This window comes from Monodon monoceros, unplaced genomic scaffold, assembly GCF_005190385.1.
Source record: "Monodon monoceros isolate NGI ecotype Baffin Bay Population unplaced genomic scaffold, NGI_Narwhal_1 Super_Scaffold_7, whole genome shotgun sequence".
In the NCBI taxonomy this organism is placed as follows: domain Eukaryota; kingdom Metazoa; phylum Chordata; class Mammalia; order Artiodactyla; family Monodontidae; genus Monodon; species Monodon monoceros.
The window spans coordinates 71,446,597-71,460,174 of NW_021703784.1; the positions used below are offsets into that span (position 1 = coordinate 71,446,597).

General features: G+C 49.7%; 1 protein-coding gene across 6 annotated transcripts in view; it reads left to right on the top strand.

Annotated features, from left to right (window-relative positions):
- The window catches only part of NAV2 (neuron navigator 2), a 396,738-nt gene that overhangs the window by 366,293 nt on the left and 16,867 nt on the right, over positions 1 to 13,578 (top strand). For all 6 annotated transcript variants that reach the window (XM_029208228.1, XM_029208230.1, XM_029208231.1 and 3 more), the window contains 6 exons: positions 2,637 to 2,790; positions 3,796 to 3,958; positions 4,700 to 4,800; positions 6,931 to 7,026; positions 8,696 to 8,864; positions 12,042 to 12,277. In XM_029208228.1, the coding sequence (XP_029064061.1) occupies positions 2,637 to 2,790; positions 3,796 to 3,958; positions 4,700 to 4,800; positions 6,931 to 7,026; positions 8,696 to 8,864; positions 12,042 to 12,277 (919 nt within the window). The remainder of the gene's footprint in view (positions 1 to 2,636; positions 2,791 to 3,795; positions 3,959 to 4,699; positions 4,801 to 6,930; positions 7,027 to 8,695; positions 8,865 to 12,041; positions 12,278 to 13,578) is intronic.

Genomic DNA, 13,578 nt, shown 5'->3' on the forward strand with positions numbered 1-13,578 from the left:
TTTTTTTGCGGTACGCGGGCCTCTCACTGCTGTGGCCTCTCCCGTTGCGGAGCACAGGCTCCGGACGCGCAGGCTCAGCGGCCATGGCTCACGGGCCCAGCCGCTCCGCGGCATGTGGGATCTTTCCGGACCGGGGCACGAACCCGTGTCCCCTGCATCAGCAGGCGGACTCTCGACCACTGCGCCACCAGGGAAGCCCTGATTCTCACATTTTTAATGGGCATGTCAATTTCTTTCTGTCTCAGCCTCCCCGTTTTTAAAATGGAGATAATTGTAGTGTCTCTTCCAGAAAGTTAGTAGTGTACGTAGTGCATTAAATAATACGCTACAGATGCCTGACACAGTGGTCTGTGTATTCAGTAAACATTATGTGCCGATCAGTGTGATCAGATACTACAAATGAGGCAGAGAAGAACCCTGGTCCTAGGGGAGCCAGGGGCCATGCAGGGGGTGATTATCAGTGACTCGGCAGAACCAAGGGAGAAGGCTCTGTCCTGGGCAGTAGGCCCAGGGGGACTAACTCTTAGCTGGGGCTTGTTTTCAACATCACCTCTGTTGTAGGACACCCCTCCTGTGCGGCCTTGCTGTGCTGTGTTTCTGAGAACTGGCCGATCTGTGGGGGACACGGGAGGGCCTTGGACTCCCGGCAGACTTTCTTCCTTTTAGTTTGCTCCCCTTTGTAAAGTCATTGTTTGGCCAAGCTTCACAAAGTAACCCATGTGATAAATTCCACAAAGTGGGTGCGGAGGAGATGTTGTCTCTCTTGCTGAGAAAGCTTTCTGGGGAAAAAGCACAGGCCACGTGAAGGAGACTGGAGCAAAGCACCTTGCCGTGTGACAGACAGACAGACAGGGTGGACTAAAGCTGATTGTTCTCTGCAATGAACTGGAATCTTCGAGATCTATGCAGGACATGGTTTGGCTAAGACCAGAATGTCACAGTGGAATTTTGTTCAGACTTTACACTCCATTTAAACCCAGAAACCATAGTCCTTTCCCAAGAAAGAACCAGTTTTTACAAGCTCCCCTCGAAAACCTCCCAAACCAAAGAAAGTATGACTGTATATAGTTAAGCCCTACAAACCAAACCACAGGCTATCCAAAGCACAGAGGGCTGGGGGGTTGGCGGGGGCAGAGGAGGATCTGATTTCTAAAGACATTACTGTCTCTCTAGCCCTTTTAGTCCCAAATCTGTTGGCCTCAGTTTCTCATAGGTATGAAATGGGAATAATTATAAGATTTTTTCAAGGGTCTGTCGGAGGTTTCAGATTTTGAAGCGGAGAAGTTTTCTTGGATGCTGACAACTTTTTAAAATAGGAGATGATTTTGTATCTCTCAAAACCGTTCAGGGTGCAGGTCAAGAAAGTAGCCACAAAAAGACTTGGCTGTTCAGGCGTTACATTTTTCTTCTAGTCCTTTCTGCCCCTGAAATACATCTCTTTTCACAATTATCATGGCTCTCCTCTGGCAATTAACATTTCCACCCCCTCTCCCCGTTTCACAGGTCAGGTTTGGTTTGGCCTCGAATCCAGTACGTGGGTCCTGGAGAGAGGGCTCGAGTGGTTATTTCTGCAGAGACTACGTGCTCACCATGTCGTTCAGAGATAATCAGCTTCAGCTTTGTAACTTCATGAACTTGGGCTATTTTTCCTTTCTTTTTTCGGTTTTAGTTCCAAGAAATGTCAAAGCTTTCTCTTCTGGATCACCCCACACCTCAGCTCCTATAATCTTTGAAATCAACCGAACTTTTTTTTTTTTTTTTTTTTTTTAATGGAAGCTATCTTTTCTAACATTGCAATTCCTCATGACTTTTATGATCTTCCAGTTTGTGCTGAGTTGCCAGTATCTGAAAGGCAAACCTAAGTAATCGAATAAGGAACCCAGCCTGGAAGGTCCACCTCTTAAAACAGAGGGACTCACAGGGTCCCACAGTCTCCTGATCTGGTGTCCAGCTGGGGAAGGAGGACAGCTCACCACACTGTTGCATGTTTTCAGATAAAATTTTGGCTTTCATGTCACATCACTCTCTGCTAACTACCTGCGATGTTTCTCTTCCTTGCCATGGGCTTATTAAGCAGTATGGGGGGTGGGGGGGTGAAAGAATGTTTCTCTCTCTAGACATCTGTAGGGGAGTGGGCTTTAGAATGTGACCAGAAACAGACTAGCATCTTCCACCCGTGTCTTTTGGTTTCTTCCCCTTTTTGGCAAATAAAAATCACCCTCAGCTGTCTGACCCTGTCTGCCTTTACAACAGACAGTTGACCTCATGTCTCTGAGTGGGTTTAGCTGTCAAGGGCCATGCTGTATCTTTATAGGGGCCCAGCTGTGTACACATCACGGAGGGTTTCAAACCCCCAAGGTTACCATTCCCTTTTGCTGGCTCCTGTTTATCCCTAGATCACTGGAATTTGGCTGAAAGGCATACCGGAGCCATTCAGATTGCCAGAGCTCTGCAAAGAAAGAGTGTAGAGAAGTAATAGAGTCTGTGAATTGATATTGTCACTTCCGGGAAGCACCGGGCAGCTGGTTATACGGGGTTACTCTTTAGCAAACCTGATGATGACGTGGTGGTCAGTGGAGGGCTAAAAGGAGCTGAACTCAGAGCCGCCTTGGTCAGTAACACTCCTCTTTCCCTAGCATCTCGGAGTGCATGGATAGTGAAGCCGAGACGGTCATGCAGCTCCGAAACGAGCTGAGAGACAAGGAGATGAAGCTGACCGACATCCGCCTGGAAGCCCTCAGCTCTGCACACCAGCTGGACCAGCTGCGGGAGGCCATGAACAGGATGCAGGTGAGATCCGGGAGTGCGGCTGAGCCCCAGGCTGCCCGGGGAGGAGCTGCTCCTGCCACACTCCCTCCGCTGGGATAGCCTTCTCCACATCTAGATTGGAAGCTTCCCTCAAGGCTCAGCCTGACACTTCTTCCTCTGCCAAGCCTTTCCAAGTTCTGCAGCTGGAGAGTTAGTGTATTGCCTTCATCTGAATCCCTATAGATTTGTTCCTACGGCCCCTCTCACCTTTGGACACGGATTGAAGGCATTTGAGTCTCTGAGCTGTTCTGTTTTGCATCCCTTTCTCTGGATGTAGGACCAGTGCTTATTAACACATAGTAGGTTCTTTATAAGTATTCATGGAATGAAAGACCACTGTGGATTCTACTAAATCGGCTTTCACTGGAGAGCAGTGTTTCCCAGAGGAGTTTCCGTGAAACACTCGTTCCATAAGAAACTGTGAAAAGAAGGCTCCTTGATCAAAAATGTTTGGGAAATGTTGCACACTATGTGCCCCTCTCAGATTCACAATGCATACCAACTTATTAAAGGCTCTGAGAAGTCCTGCAGTAAAGGTCTGGGTTGAGAAACCCAGAGTTTTCAAACTTCTTAGATAAGACTTTTTCCACTTACCACCCAGATTCTGGGAAACATTTCTGAGGTCTTGTCAAAGGCCAGCTCTCGGACCCTCCTGTGCCAGAGAGGTCTTGTGGGGGGACCTCCCTGGCGGTCCAGTGGTTAAGACTTCACCTTCCAGTGCAGGCGGTGCGGGTTTGATCCCTGGTCGGGGCGCTAAGATCCCACATGCCTCACAGCCAAAAAAACAAAAACCCAAAAGAGAGTGGTCTTGTGTATACAGCAAAGGCAGTGACCACTGTTGAATCTCTCTGTTGGTGTAACTTATTCTGCCTCCATGGCTGGGATATGCACTTGATCCCTGCAGGGAACTTTCAATTCCCTCCTCCAGGAAAGGCTTGTTCGCACTGTAGCTGCCTAGTAAGTGAGCTTCTCCCTTACCCTTCGCAGAGTGAAATAGAGAAGCTGAAAGCCGAGAACGACCGGCTGAAGTCGGAGTCTCAAGGCAGTGGCTGCAGCCGGGCGCCCTCCCAGGCGTCCCTCTCCACCTCCCCAAGGCAGTCCATGGGGCTCTCCCAGCACAGCCTGAACCTCGCTGAGTCCAGCAGCCTGGGTGAGTGGCGTCACAGGGCCTGCAGCTGGCACTCTGGTCTCTAAGCAAGAGCCCCAAGACGAGCAGATCAGCAGATCAAATGGAGAGGCAGCAGGCGCGTGTGTGCTCAGGATGTACGTGTGTGTGGGTGTGCGTCTGCTACCAACATGAGCCCAGCCCTTAGACTGCTGTCATGCTTCGCTGCAGCGCCCCAACTTCTCCAAGCCATGAGCTTGGCTCCCCTCGCCCACCATGCTGAGTTCTGTTCAATCCATTTGAAGAGGCTGACCTGCAAGCCGTATGCTGCATACCACCCGCCCCCTGCCCCACCTGCCCTCGGTAGCCGATTGGGACGCTGGCTTGGTTTACGACCTTCCTGCCTTGGGGCTGGATTCAGGCTGGCTCGATAATTAGCGAATGTGATCTAGGCAGATCACACAGATCTGTGTGTAAGCGTATCGAGGCTGATGCTTTGGTTTATTATCCGTGACGCCGCTCTTGCTGTCGTTTTGGTTGAGTCTCCCTCGCACTTCCATTTGGCAAAGGTACATCGTCAGCCCGCCGGCTCCTCGACTGGTCCACTGTTGGTTTCTGTGGTTGCGTTCTGCATTCTGCCCTCTCCCCCCGCCACCCCCCATCCCACTTCCCCTGCACCACGACACCTGGTTTGTCCCGCTGCTGTGCCGACAAGCAGTGGGGGTGTCAGGAAGCCGGCTTTGCTGTCCCCGTGTGCCTAAGGCTGTTGATGTTTTCCATTCGCAGACATGTTGCTGGATGACGCTGGTGAATGCCCGGCTCGGAAGGAAGGAGGCAGGCATGTTAAGATAGTTGTCAGCTTTCAGGAGGAAATGAAGTGGAAGGAGGTTAGTTGGATCCCTTACCCTGCTTGGCCTGTCCCTTCCCCAGGTAGAACTACCTAGCATAGTGATTCCATCATCACGCCCCATCACCTCAGAGCCTGAGGTGATTTGGAAAGAGTACTAACGCTTTCCCTAGCTAACCCTACTCCCCAGCAGCATCTTGACACCGTGAAAGTAGGCCAACGGCCCCTCCCTGTCTCTCGTGTTTGAAAAGTGTGTAAAGGGTTCTAAAAATGGTCCACACTGCACCACTTTCAAGTATCTAACTAAACAGTAACATCAGTCAGAAACGGCTTTTCTGAATTTAGTATATTCCCAAAGCACTTCAAAGGCAGCTGAGCACATTTAGCACAGAAGGTACAGAAGTAAGCCACCCAAATTCATCCGACCAAGAGCACCTGTTTTAATCCAGTCGTCAGAGGCTGCTGACCAAGTAGAAACTGGGAGATAGAGGTGGTCAAGCCCAGGAGCACACAGGTGGCTAGCAGTGAAGATGGTGGGGCACCCTGACTCACCGAGGCTGGGGAATCTGAGTTTTCTGAGTAGTTTCTGTTCTCTTCCAGCGTCTAGAGGTCATACGCCCGTCAGAGACTGTTTTAGGTTGAGGGCAAGGGTTGACAGTCAAAGTTGATTTTTAGTCATCAATTAAATCTAAAGAATGCTGAGAATGACCATCTCTCAGATAAGTGGGAAAAGACCTCCTGAGCCCCTCATGTAAGTCCCTTGAGGTTTTTTTGTTTGCTTGTTAGTTCTGAGTATTTTAGGCAACGCGCTATCGTAGGCTCTGAAAGCTTGGGAGCCTGCAGTGCCCATCAAAACAAAGCGTCTGCAGCCAGACTTTTCTGCCAGGGGATTCTACTTTGTGGCTGGCTGTCTAGTCTCACTGACGAGGGTAGCAGGATTTTGAGCTGCCAGGGGTCTGAGCATGATCTAGTTGAGAAAGATGCGTAAAATAGTTCCATTTTCAGACCTTAGCTGGTAGAGTGATAGACTATCAAGGGGGAAGTCCATTCTTGTAACATTCTGTTAATAAACGCAGGTGGTATCTGTGAAGGCATTTTATTCTAATGATCATCAACACAAACGGGTAGATCTTACATTTTACGGAAGTCTGTCACTTTCCAAAATTGTCTTGTTCTGGATCACAGCATCCAGATGAGGTTGGCTGCCCAGATTTTATCATCTCCATTTTACAGTTGAGAAGTCCAAGACCCAGCATCACTTACCTAAGGCTGTAAGGCAAGTGATGGGGCCAGATCATCTCACTTCAAGACTGTTTCTTTTCTCTGCTGATTTTGCTTAACCGCCAAATACACCCCCTCCTCTCCCCACCTCCCTCCACTCTCCTAATTCTATATTCTTATCAGCATGTCAGATATTGGAAAACCAAACAAAATGCAATGTTCTATTAGTTTCTTTTAATCAGAGTGATCAGTTAGCCCCCGCTACGCAGAGCCCTGTGGGCAGAGAGGCAAAAGAAGTAGAACAAAGATTATTTTTTGTGAATTTCCTGGAGTTTTACTAGTTTTCTGAATTAGACATATTTTAACTTTTAATTAGAAGAAAAGAAATCAATACTATAAAAAACAGAAAAGAAAAGAAAAACATCCTGAAGGAATTTCAGATCAAGCCAGGAGACAAACTTGATAGACAAATAAGGCAAATACCTAAAAATAAACCGTGCAGAATATATCATCATATAAGTTGTGTACAGAACTGTTGAAGCAATGTGAGCTCTGAGCCTGGTGGGTTGATCATTGAAGGCTTCCTGGAAGAGGTGAGTTGGTAAGCAAGGTTTGGAAAGTGAAAGATGGCAGAAAGGAGAGGGGAGAGCATTCCCCGCAAGGGATGTGTGATCTACACACCATGTGAGGTGCACAGTCGGTAGAAGGTTCTAGATTCCAGAGAGGAGATCCTCTCTTCCTAACCCACGGGTTGCTGTTTTAGCAATAGGGGAGGAAAGTGTTTAAGACCATTACATTCAGTCCAAGTTACATCTGGTGTTAAAACAAATAGGACTTTTATTCCCCTCTCAAACCATTGGCGGAGCTCTAAGACAGTCTGAGTCCTCTGCTAACCTGAGTCAGAAAGGAGCCGCCTGTTTTTCACCTGCGGACATTCCCTTGCCCTTAGGATTCCAGACCACACCTCTTTCTCATCGGCTGCATTGGAGTTAGTGGCAAGACGAAGTGGGACGTGCTCGACGGGGTAGTTAGACGGCTGTTCAAAGTAAGTGCTTCGTGAAGACAGCTACGGCAGTGCGCCCAAGCGGGGGCCTGGGCCTCGGGAGGGAAAGGGTGGTTTGTGGCCCGAACCTGGTCATTCATCAGGCCTGTCCCCTCTCCCACATCCTTATGTTGCCGGGACTTGTCCCTTGGCCCTCAAGGGAACAGAAGGAGGATGGTAAGTATAGGCTGGTAACAGGACCAACTATTCTCATCTGCCCTTGGCAGTGGTTAGCCAGCCAGGGAGAGGCACTTCCCTGGTTTTGAGCGATTATATGAGCCTCTCACAGTGAACTGCTAATGTCTACACTCTCTTCACCTTAGAATTGTGTCCTGTTGAGTATGTTTTGCAGCGTGTATTCTGGGGCTACGACATCATGCTTCCACCCTTCATTTTGGTAGGGGGATTTGATGCAACTTACCCTGCGTCCCATGCCAACGCTTCAGACTCTGTGATTTGTGCTGTGTGTGACATTGACTTCCGATCCGTGGCTGGTGTCAAGGCTGTTGGCACAGTTATTTTTCTCTTCATTCTAATCACATCACTGGAGTGGGTGTTTGCCACAGGAGAAATTACTAATGAGCATCTAGGTGAACCCTGACGTACTGGGTGATTTGGAAGAAGCTTTTGGTACATTTTTTTCTATTGACCTGAAGTAGGTCATAACCAGAAGTGTTCATTAATCACATCCCCTGAGTATTAATAATAGCCCACATTTTTTGTGCCGGAGACCACATTGGTCTAGTTGAGTTGGTCTGACATCAAAACCTGACTTTTAACTAGTATACTCTAGTCTCCTAGCATCTAGACTCAGGTGGCTTCACAGAGAGAAAATTCTGTTCTTTGACCCAAGCTCACTTCCCATCTTGACAGGCCAGTCTGTAGAAATGAGACGGGGTGAGAGACAGGAATGGCTTAGAGCAGACCAAGCCTGCTGCCCCAGCCGAAACCTTATCTCTACTGATGGGCAGTTGGGACATCCCTGGATTAGAAAGACCACAGTTGGGGCTGAAAAGAGCCTGTGAGGCGTCACACGTGAGGAAGTGAGACCATTAAAGGTAGAGACTTGTTATCAGGATTCCACCTCAGTCGTGTGGAGCCCATGGACTTCGTTCCAAGTTCACTGACCTAAAACCTTCCGGTCACTCATCTAAGATGGAACACTTTCCAAATTAAACACACGTTTGTTTGTTTAAAACTCTAAGCTGGTTTTTTCTAGCAGCCCGGGGTTTTGTTCCCTTTGTCACTATATGGCCTTTGACCTGAACCAAAAGAAAGGGCTGGTGGAGAGATTTCTTGTCAGAATTACTTTTTCATGCATTTTCCAGCACCATTCACAGGCCCTAATGTCTTTAAGACTTCAGCTGAACTTACAGGAAAAGCAGCTTAACTTTTCAGTGCTTGGTTCACCCATAACTAAATGTTCACCATCTTGTTAGGGTTTCCCACCCTCCCATCACTAACCGAATACATCTGTACCTTAAGGGGCCTGTGATACGAGGGCATCCTCCCTAGAGAAAGTCAGCTCTTCTGCCCCTCGTTCCACAGCTCGATTTCAACTCTGGCATCAGCTGGGAAAGAGGAGATGATCGTAAATCGCCCAGTGAAGACGTGAGTCTTGGGCAGATTTTTCGCCACATCTTTGACGGGGTCTTTATTTTATATTTTCCAGGAATACATCATTCACGTCGACCCCGTGAGTCAGCTGGGGCTGAACTCTGATAGTGTCCTCGGCTACAGCATTGGGGACATCAAGCGCAGCAACACCTCCGAGACCCCCGAGCTTCTTCCCTGTGGCTACCTGGTTGGAGAGAACACAACCATCTCTGTGGCCGTCAAAGGTAATCCAAGCCCATTGCAGTGGTGGGAGCTTCCAGAATTGTAGGTTTTGTTCTGTGACTTGGCACGGGAACCTGTGGCCATGATTTCGTTTGTGCATGTATATGTGGGTTGCATTTTGATCCCCGTCCACCACAGTTACTCTTACCTAAGCAAGTTGAACCGTCTTCAGCTTTTTCAGCGACCGTCGGAAACAAATCATTTTAGTTTACTGCTGAAATTACATAACAAAAGGTGCCATTGGCCTTATGACTCTGAGATGATGGAATCTTAATAACCCTGTTGAAACAGGGCTCCACTGATACCAGTGAGTTAGTTACTCTTGCCGGCGAGCCTTGGATGCAGCCCCATTCTACAGATGGGAAACCACGATGCTCTGTGGGCCAGAGAGGAGTTGCTCGGAGCACCCTGCGGAAGCAATGAAGCTCCTGCCCACGCACGATGCTGTTCGAGCTTCCAGCTGCCTCATCACCTAGAGCGGCTACGCCTGAGGCTAAAGTTCTGTGGAACTTTAGACTCACAGAGTATTTTTTTGGGGAAAAAAAAAAGTTTCATGGCCAAATAAGTCCGGCATCGTTATTCCCATACAGGTCCTCTAAAGCCTCTGTCCTTTAATGTCCTGACTCTTGCCGTTAAAAAAGCTGTGTGATCCAGTCTGACACAAACGCATTTGACTGCAAAATCCCTTTTTCCTATATTTTATGAACCACTTAAAGAAGAGATTACTAAACACCGTCCTAAGCTCAGCCTTCACGGCATCTTATTTCTTCCCTGTAAGGCGTCTTGACTGTAGTTTTGGGGTTGTTTGAGGCAAGCTTTGTTTCCTAACTGGGAGGTTTTCTAGAAGCACCCCAAGCATCAGTGGGAATGAAGGTCTTGCTCCCCGGTGACCAGTAGCATGTTCCTGTTTGAGCCTCACACACAGCCTTATCTTGTTGGCATCCCATAATTGTGGCCTTGGGCTGCAAGTGACATAAGCCTACTCAAAACTAGCTTTAGCCAAAGGGAAACATACAGGCTCAGGTGCCTGGAAGATCCAGGTATAGGCTTCGAGCGCAGCTGTATGCAGGCGCTCCAGCAGTGCCATCAGGACCAGGCCCACCTCGGCTTGGCTTATTTTTTGAGCTTTCTGCACATAGCTGATGAGTGGCCCAGATTCACCCTTCTAGCTTAGGAACCTAGAAGAAAGAGAATGTCTTTCTGGACAAGTGTGACAGGAAATTCTTAGGGGTGATTCTGGCCCACCATGGGTCAAGTGCTCATCACCAAATCAGTCGTTGTGACCGGGGAGAGGCTTTGGCCCAGCCTGGTCACAAGCCCACCCCTTTGGGGGGTGAAGGTGCGGGGTCAGCCCTGCTTGGACCAGCTGGAATGAACTCCTTGCAAGAAGGAAGAGTCCCACTACAAGGGGAGAGAGGGAGGGCTGCCAGGCACTCTTTAACAACAACTGTCCACTCCAAGAACCCTTTAGGGAAAGCCTGATACACCATGACTTTAAATTGCGCTTCAGCCACGCTGGCGAGCAGGTGAGCACTGCAAGCGCTGACGGGTCAAAGGAGTGACCCGTTGCTGAGACCAGAGCAAACCTCTGTAGAAACAGCGACAGGATTATCTGCTTCCCGAACAGGCCACCTCACCACGGAGCCTAAGCTGGTGCTGCTGTCAGCACATCAAGTTGTTTTAGCATCTCTAGGGATCAACTCGGGTTTATTTTTTATTTTTTTGCAGTACGTGGGCCTCTCACTGTTGTGGCCTCTCCCGTTGCGGAGCACAGGCTCCGGACGCGCAGGCTCAGCGGCCATGGCTCACGGGCCCAGCCACTCCGCGGCATGTGGGATCTTCCCGGACCGGGGCACGAACCCGTGTCCCCTGCGTCGGCAGGCGGACTCCCAACCACTGCGCCACCAGGGAAGCCCTCGGCTTTGTTTTTAAGCGATACCTGACTCTTCTGTTTTCCTGTGGTGCTTGACAGTTATGCCTTCAAGGCACTGAAAACCACTCAAGGATTTGAGCTGAAAGAGATGCGTGAGCTGCAGATGGGTCACTTCGGTGGCACCGGGGCAGGGGCTGTGGCTTTGTGTGCGCTGAAGTGAGTTCGTCTGCAAAGTAGTCACTGCCAGGGGGGTTTTGACAAGAGACTGAGACAGCAGCGTAGATGCAAAGAGAGGGGTTTCACAGTGTTTTAATCACTGCCCCGTGTTTGTTATTAAGTTTAGACAGGAGACCCTATCCTCCATATTTTGCATCAGACTTTGAGCCCATGTAGGCTCTATTGATACCAGTTCTAGGAAAGTCTTAGGCCTGTACCCAGAAGATCTCACTTGGGATCCTTCATCAGGATGATTGTAGAACAGCCACTGTGCTATCTTTGGTTGGGGAAGATTGGAAACAAATGTATAGATGCGTCAGGGGGGTCTGTTTGCAGTGAATTAATTATGTGGATGGAAGACGCTACTGTAAAACAGAATAAGTGCTTTTCAGTTCATTTTTTGCCTACATATAGTGGTTTCTTGAGGTGCTTTTTTAATAGAATCGCCTTAGGTTCTGGATAAGTAACCTTGGCTGGATCCTCTCTTGGGAATGATATGAAGAAAACAGCTCTTGTAAAGCCAACAGCCCTGAGTAATGAAGTTGTCCCAGGCGGGGAGGGGGAAAGATGTTTCTCTTGTTGTTGGAGAGGCTCAGCCGAGGTCTGCCAGTATTCACATCCCCAAATCAAATGGTCCTACCTTGAGTTTTTCCTCATTTTAACGATAAAGTGTTGATACCTTCGTGGTGTATCTGAGTGTGGGCAGCAGCGGCACCTGGCGTGCAGGAAAAAACAGGGTGAAGAGGCAGCCCCGGGGTCTGGGTGGACACGGGGGATTCACGTTTGGTTTGAGCCAGCGCCACCGGTAATGGTAAATCCAGAAAGACAAGTAGGGCTCAGAGTCTTATGAATTCTGCAGAGGATGGATGAGGACTGAGGGGCCAGATGTTAAAGGTGAATCGGGGTGGGGGGACAGTCCGCCAAGCCAGGAGCCGGAGCACATCGTGCTGGTGAAGGGAGCCTGCGGTGTCCCTGGGTGGGCGGGGCTGCCCAGGAAAGGGATAGCCTTGCGTTTTGGCAGTTCCAGGTGGGCAGGCACAGAGAGCCACCCTCTCTGCAGGGCTGCGAACACTTCCTCTCTCAAACACAGGGCTCGCGGAAAACAGCCTGGACTCGCTGGTGTTCGAGTCCCTGATCCCCAAGCCCATCCTGCAGCGCTATGTCTCCCTGCTGGTGGAGCATCGGCGGATCATCCTCTCGGGGCCCAGCGGCACTGGGAAGACCTACCTGGCCAACCGGCTGTCAGAGTACCTGGTGCTCCGGGAGGGACGGGAGCTGACAGACGGGGTCATCGCCACCTTCAATGTGGACCACAAGTCCAGCAAGGTGAGGAGGCCGTTCAGAGGCGGCTGCTTAGCCCTTTGAGAACTAGTGATACCACCACCCCCGTGATGGCAAAGCAGCATTTCCTACAGTGCTCACCTTTGATGGTTCTAAAAGCCTGGGGAAGGAGGTCAGAATGGAACTAGCAGAAAGGAAGGCTTTGATCCAAAACTTCCCAGCAAGAAGTTCCACGTGTAAGTCGATGTAGTTCATTTCTTGCTTCCCCGCTGTGAGTTGGGCACGACGCTCAGCACTGGTAGTTCTTTAAGGTCAACCCAGATGCTTCCACTTCAGTTTACCAAAAATTCATCACGTGCCTACTAGGTTCTCATGTTTTTCCAGAAGAAAACCTTCTTTTGTGGAACAACAATAATAAGAACAACGACAGCTCGCATTCGCAGACTGCTTCCCCTGGGAGCAGCAAACTGAACGCCCCACAGCAGGACCTTCAAGGAAGTAGTTGTCACAATCCCATTTTACAGATGAGGAAACTGAGGCTCGAGGCAGATGACCATGTACCTAAAGCCACTCAGATAGTACTGAGCAGTAGACTGGAGCTCAAGTCGATGTCTGAGACCCCAGAGCCAGCAAATAGGCTTGATCCTGCCTCACAGGGAGCGGTGGAAACGTTCGGACAGCCTGAGCTAGTCCCAGCCTAGGGTTATGAGGTGTTTTCTCAAACTTGCTCATTAGCCATGCAGTGGTTGTTGATGGGTGATTCACTCTGACTGGCCAAAGGGGCCAGGAAGTCAAAGGTGAATTGGAAGTGACTCTTTCACCTTAAGAATCACCTGGCATCCTTGAAGATGCAGCTCCCAGACCTCATTCCCAGATGATCTGTTTCAGTAGGTTGTGTGGGGCTGGGAATTTGCACCACAAGTTCTCCAAGTGACGTGGACACAGGGGCAGGACTACGGGAAGTGGTCAGAGCCCCTGTACCAAGATCCTCTGTGAATAAGCTCAGGGAAGGCGCCCTCTCCCGGGACCAGCGAGAGAAGGATCCTAGGCGCATGGCTGGAGGTCGAGCCAGGCTTGAATTCAGCCCCCGCTCACTCCCCTTGGCCAGGCACCGTTGTACAGAGCATAGCTGCCCAACTATACCCTGCAAGCCTGCATAAGGAAGAGAGGGCTCCGAGCCTCAGGATCCGTGGCATTGTCAGGTGCCAGAGGCCAAGAACCCGTAGTGCAGAGGAGCTAAAAGGAAAGGTAACTAGTAACTTAAAAAAGTGGGCTGCTTCTATGGCTAAAAGCCACACTTTGGCTTAAAAGGGAGGCGTGTGTGTGTGTAGGAAGTAGAGGAGATA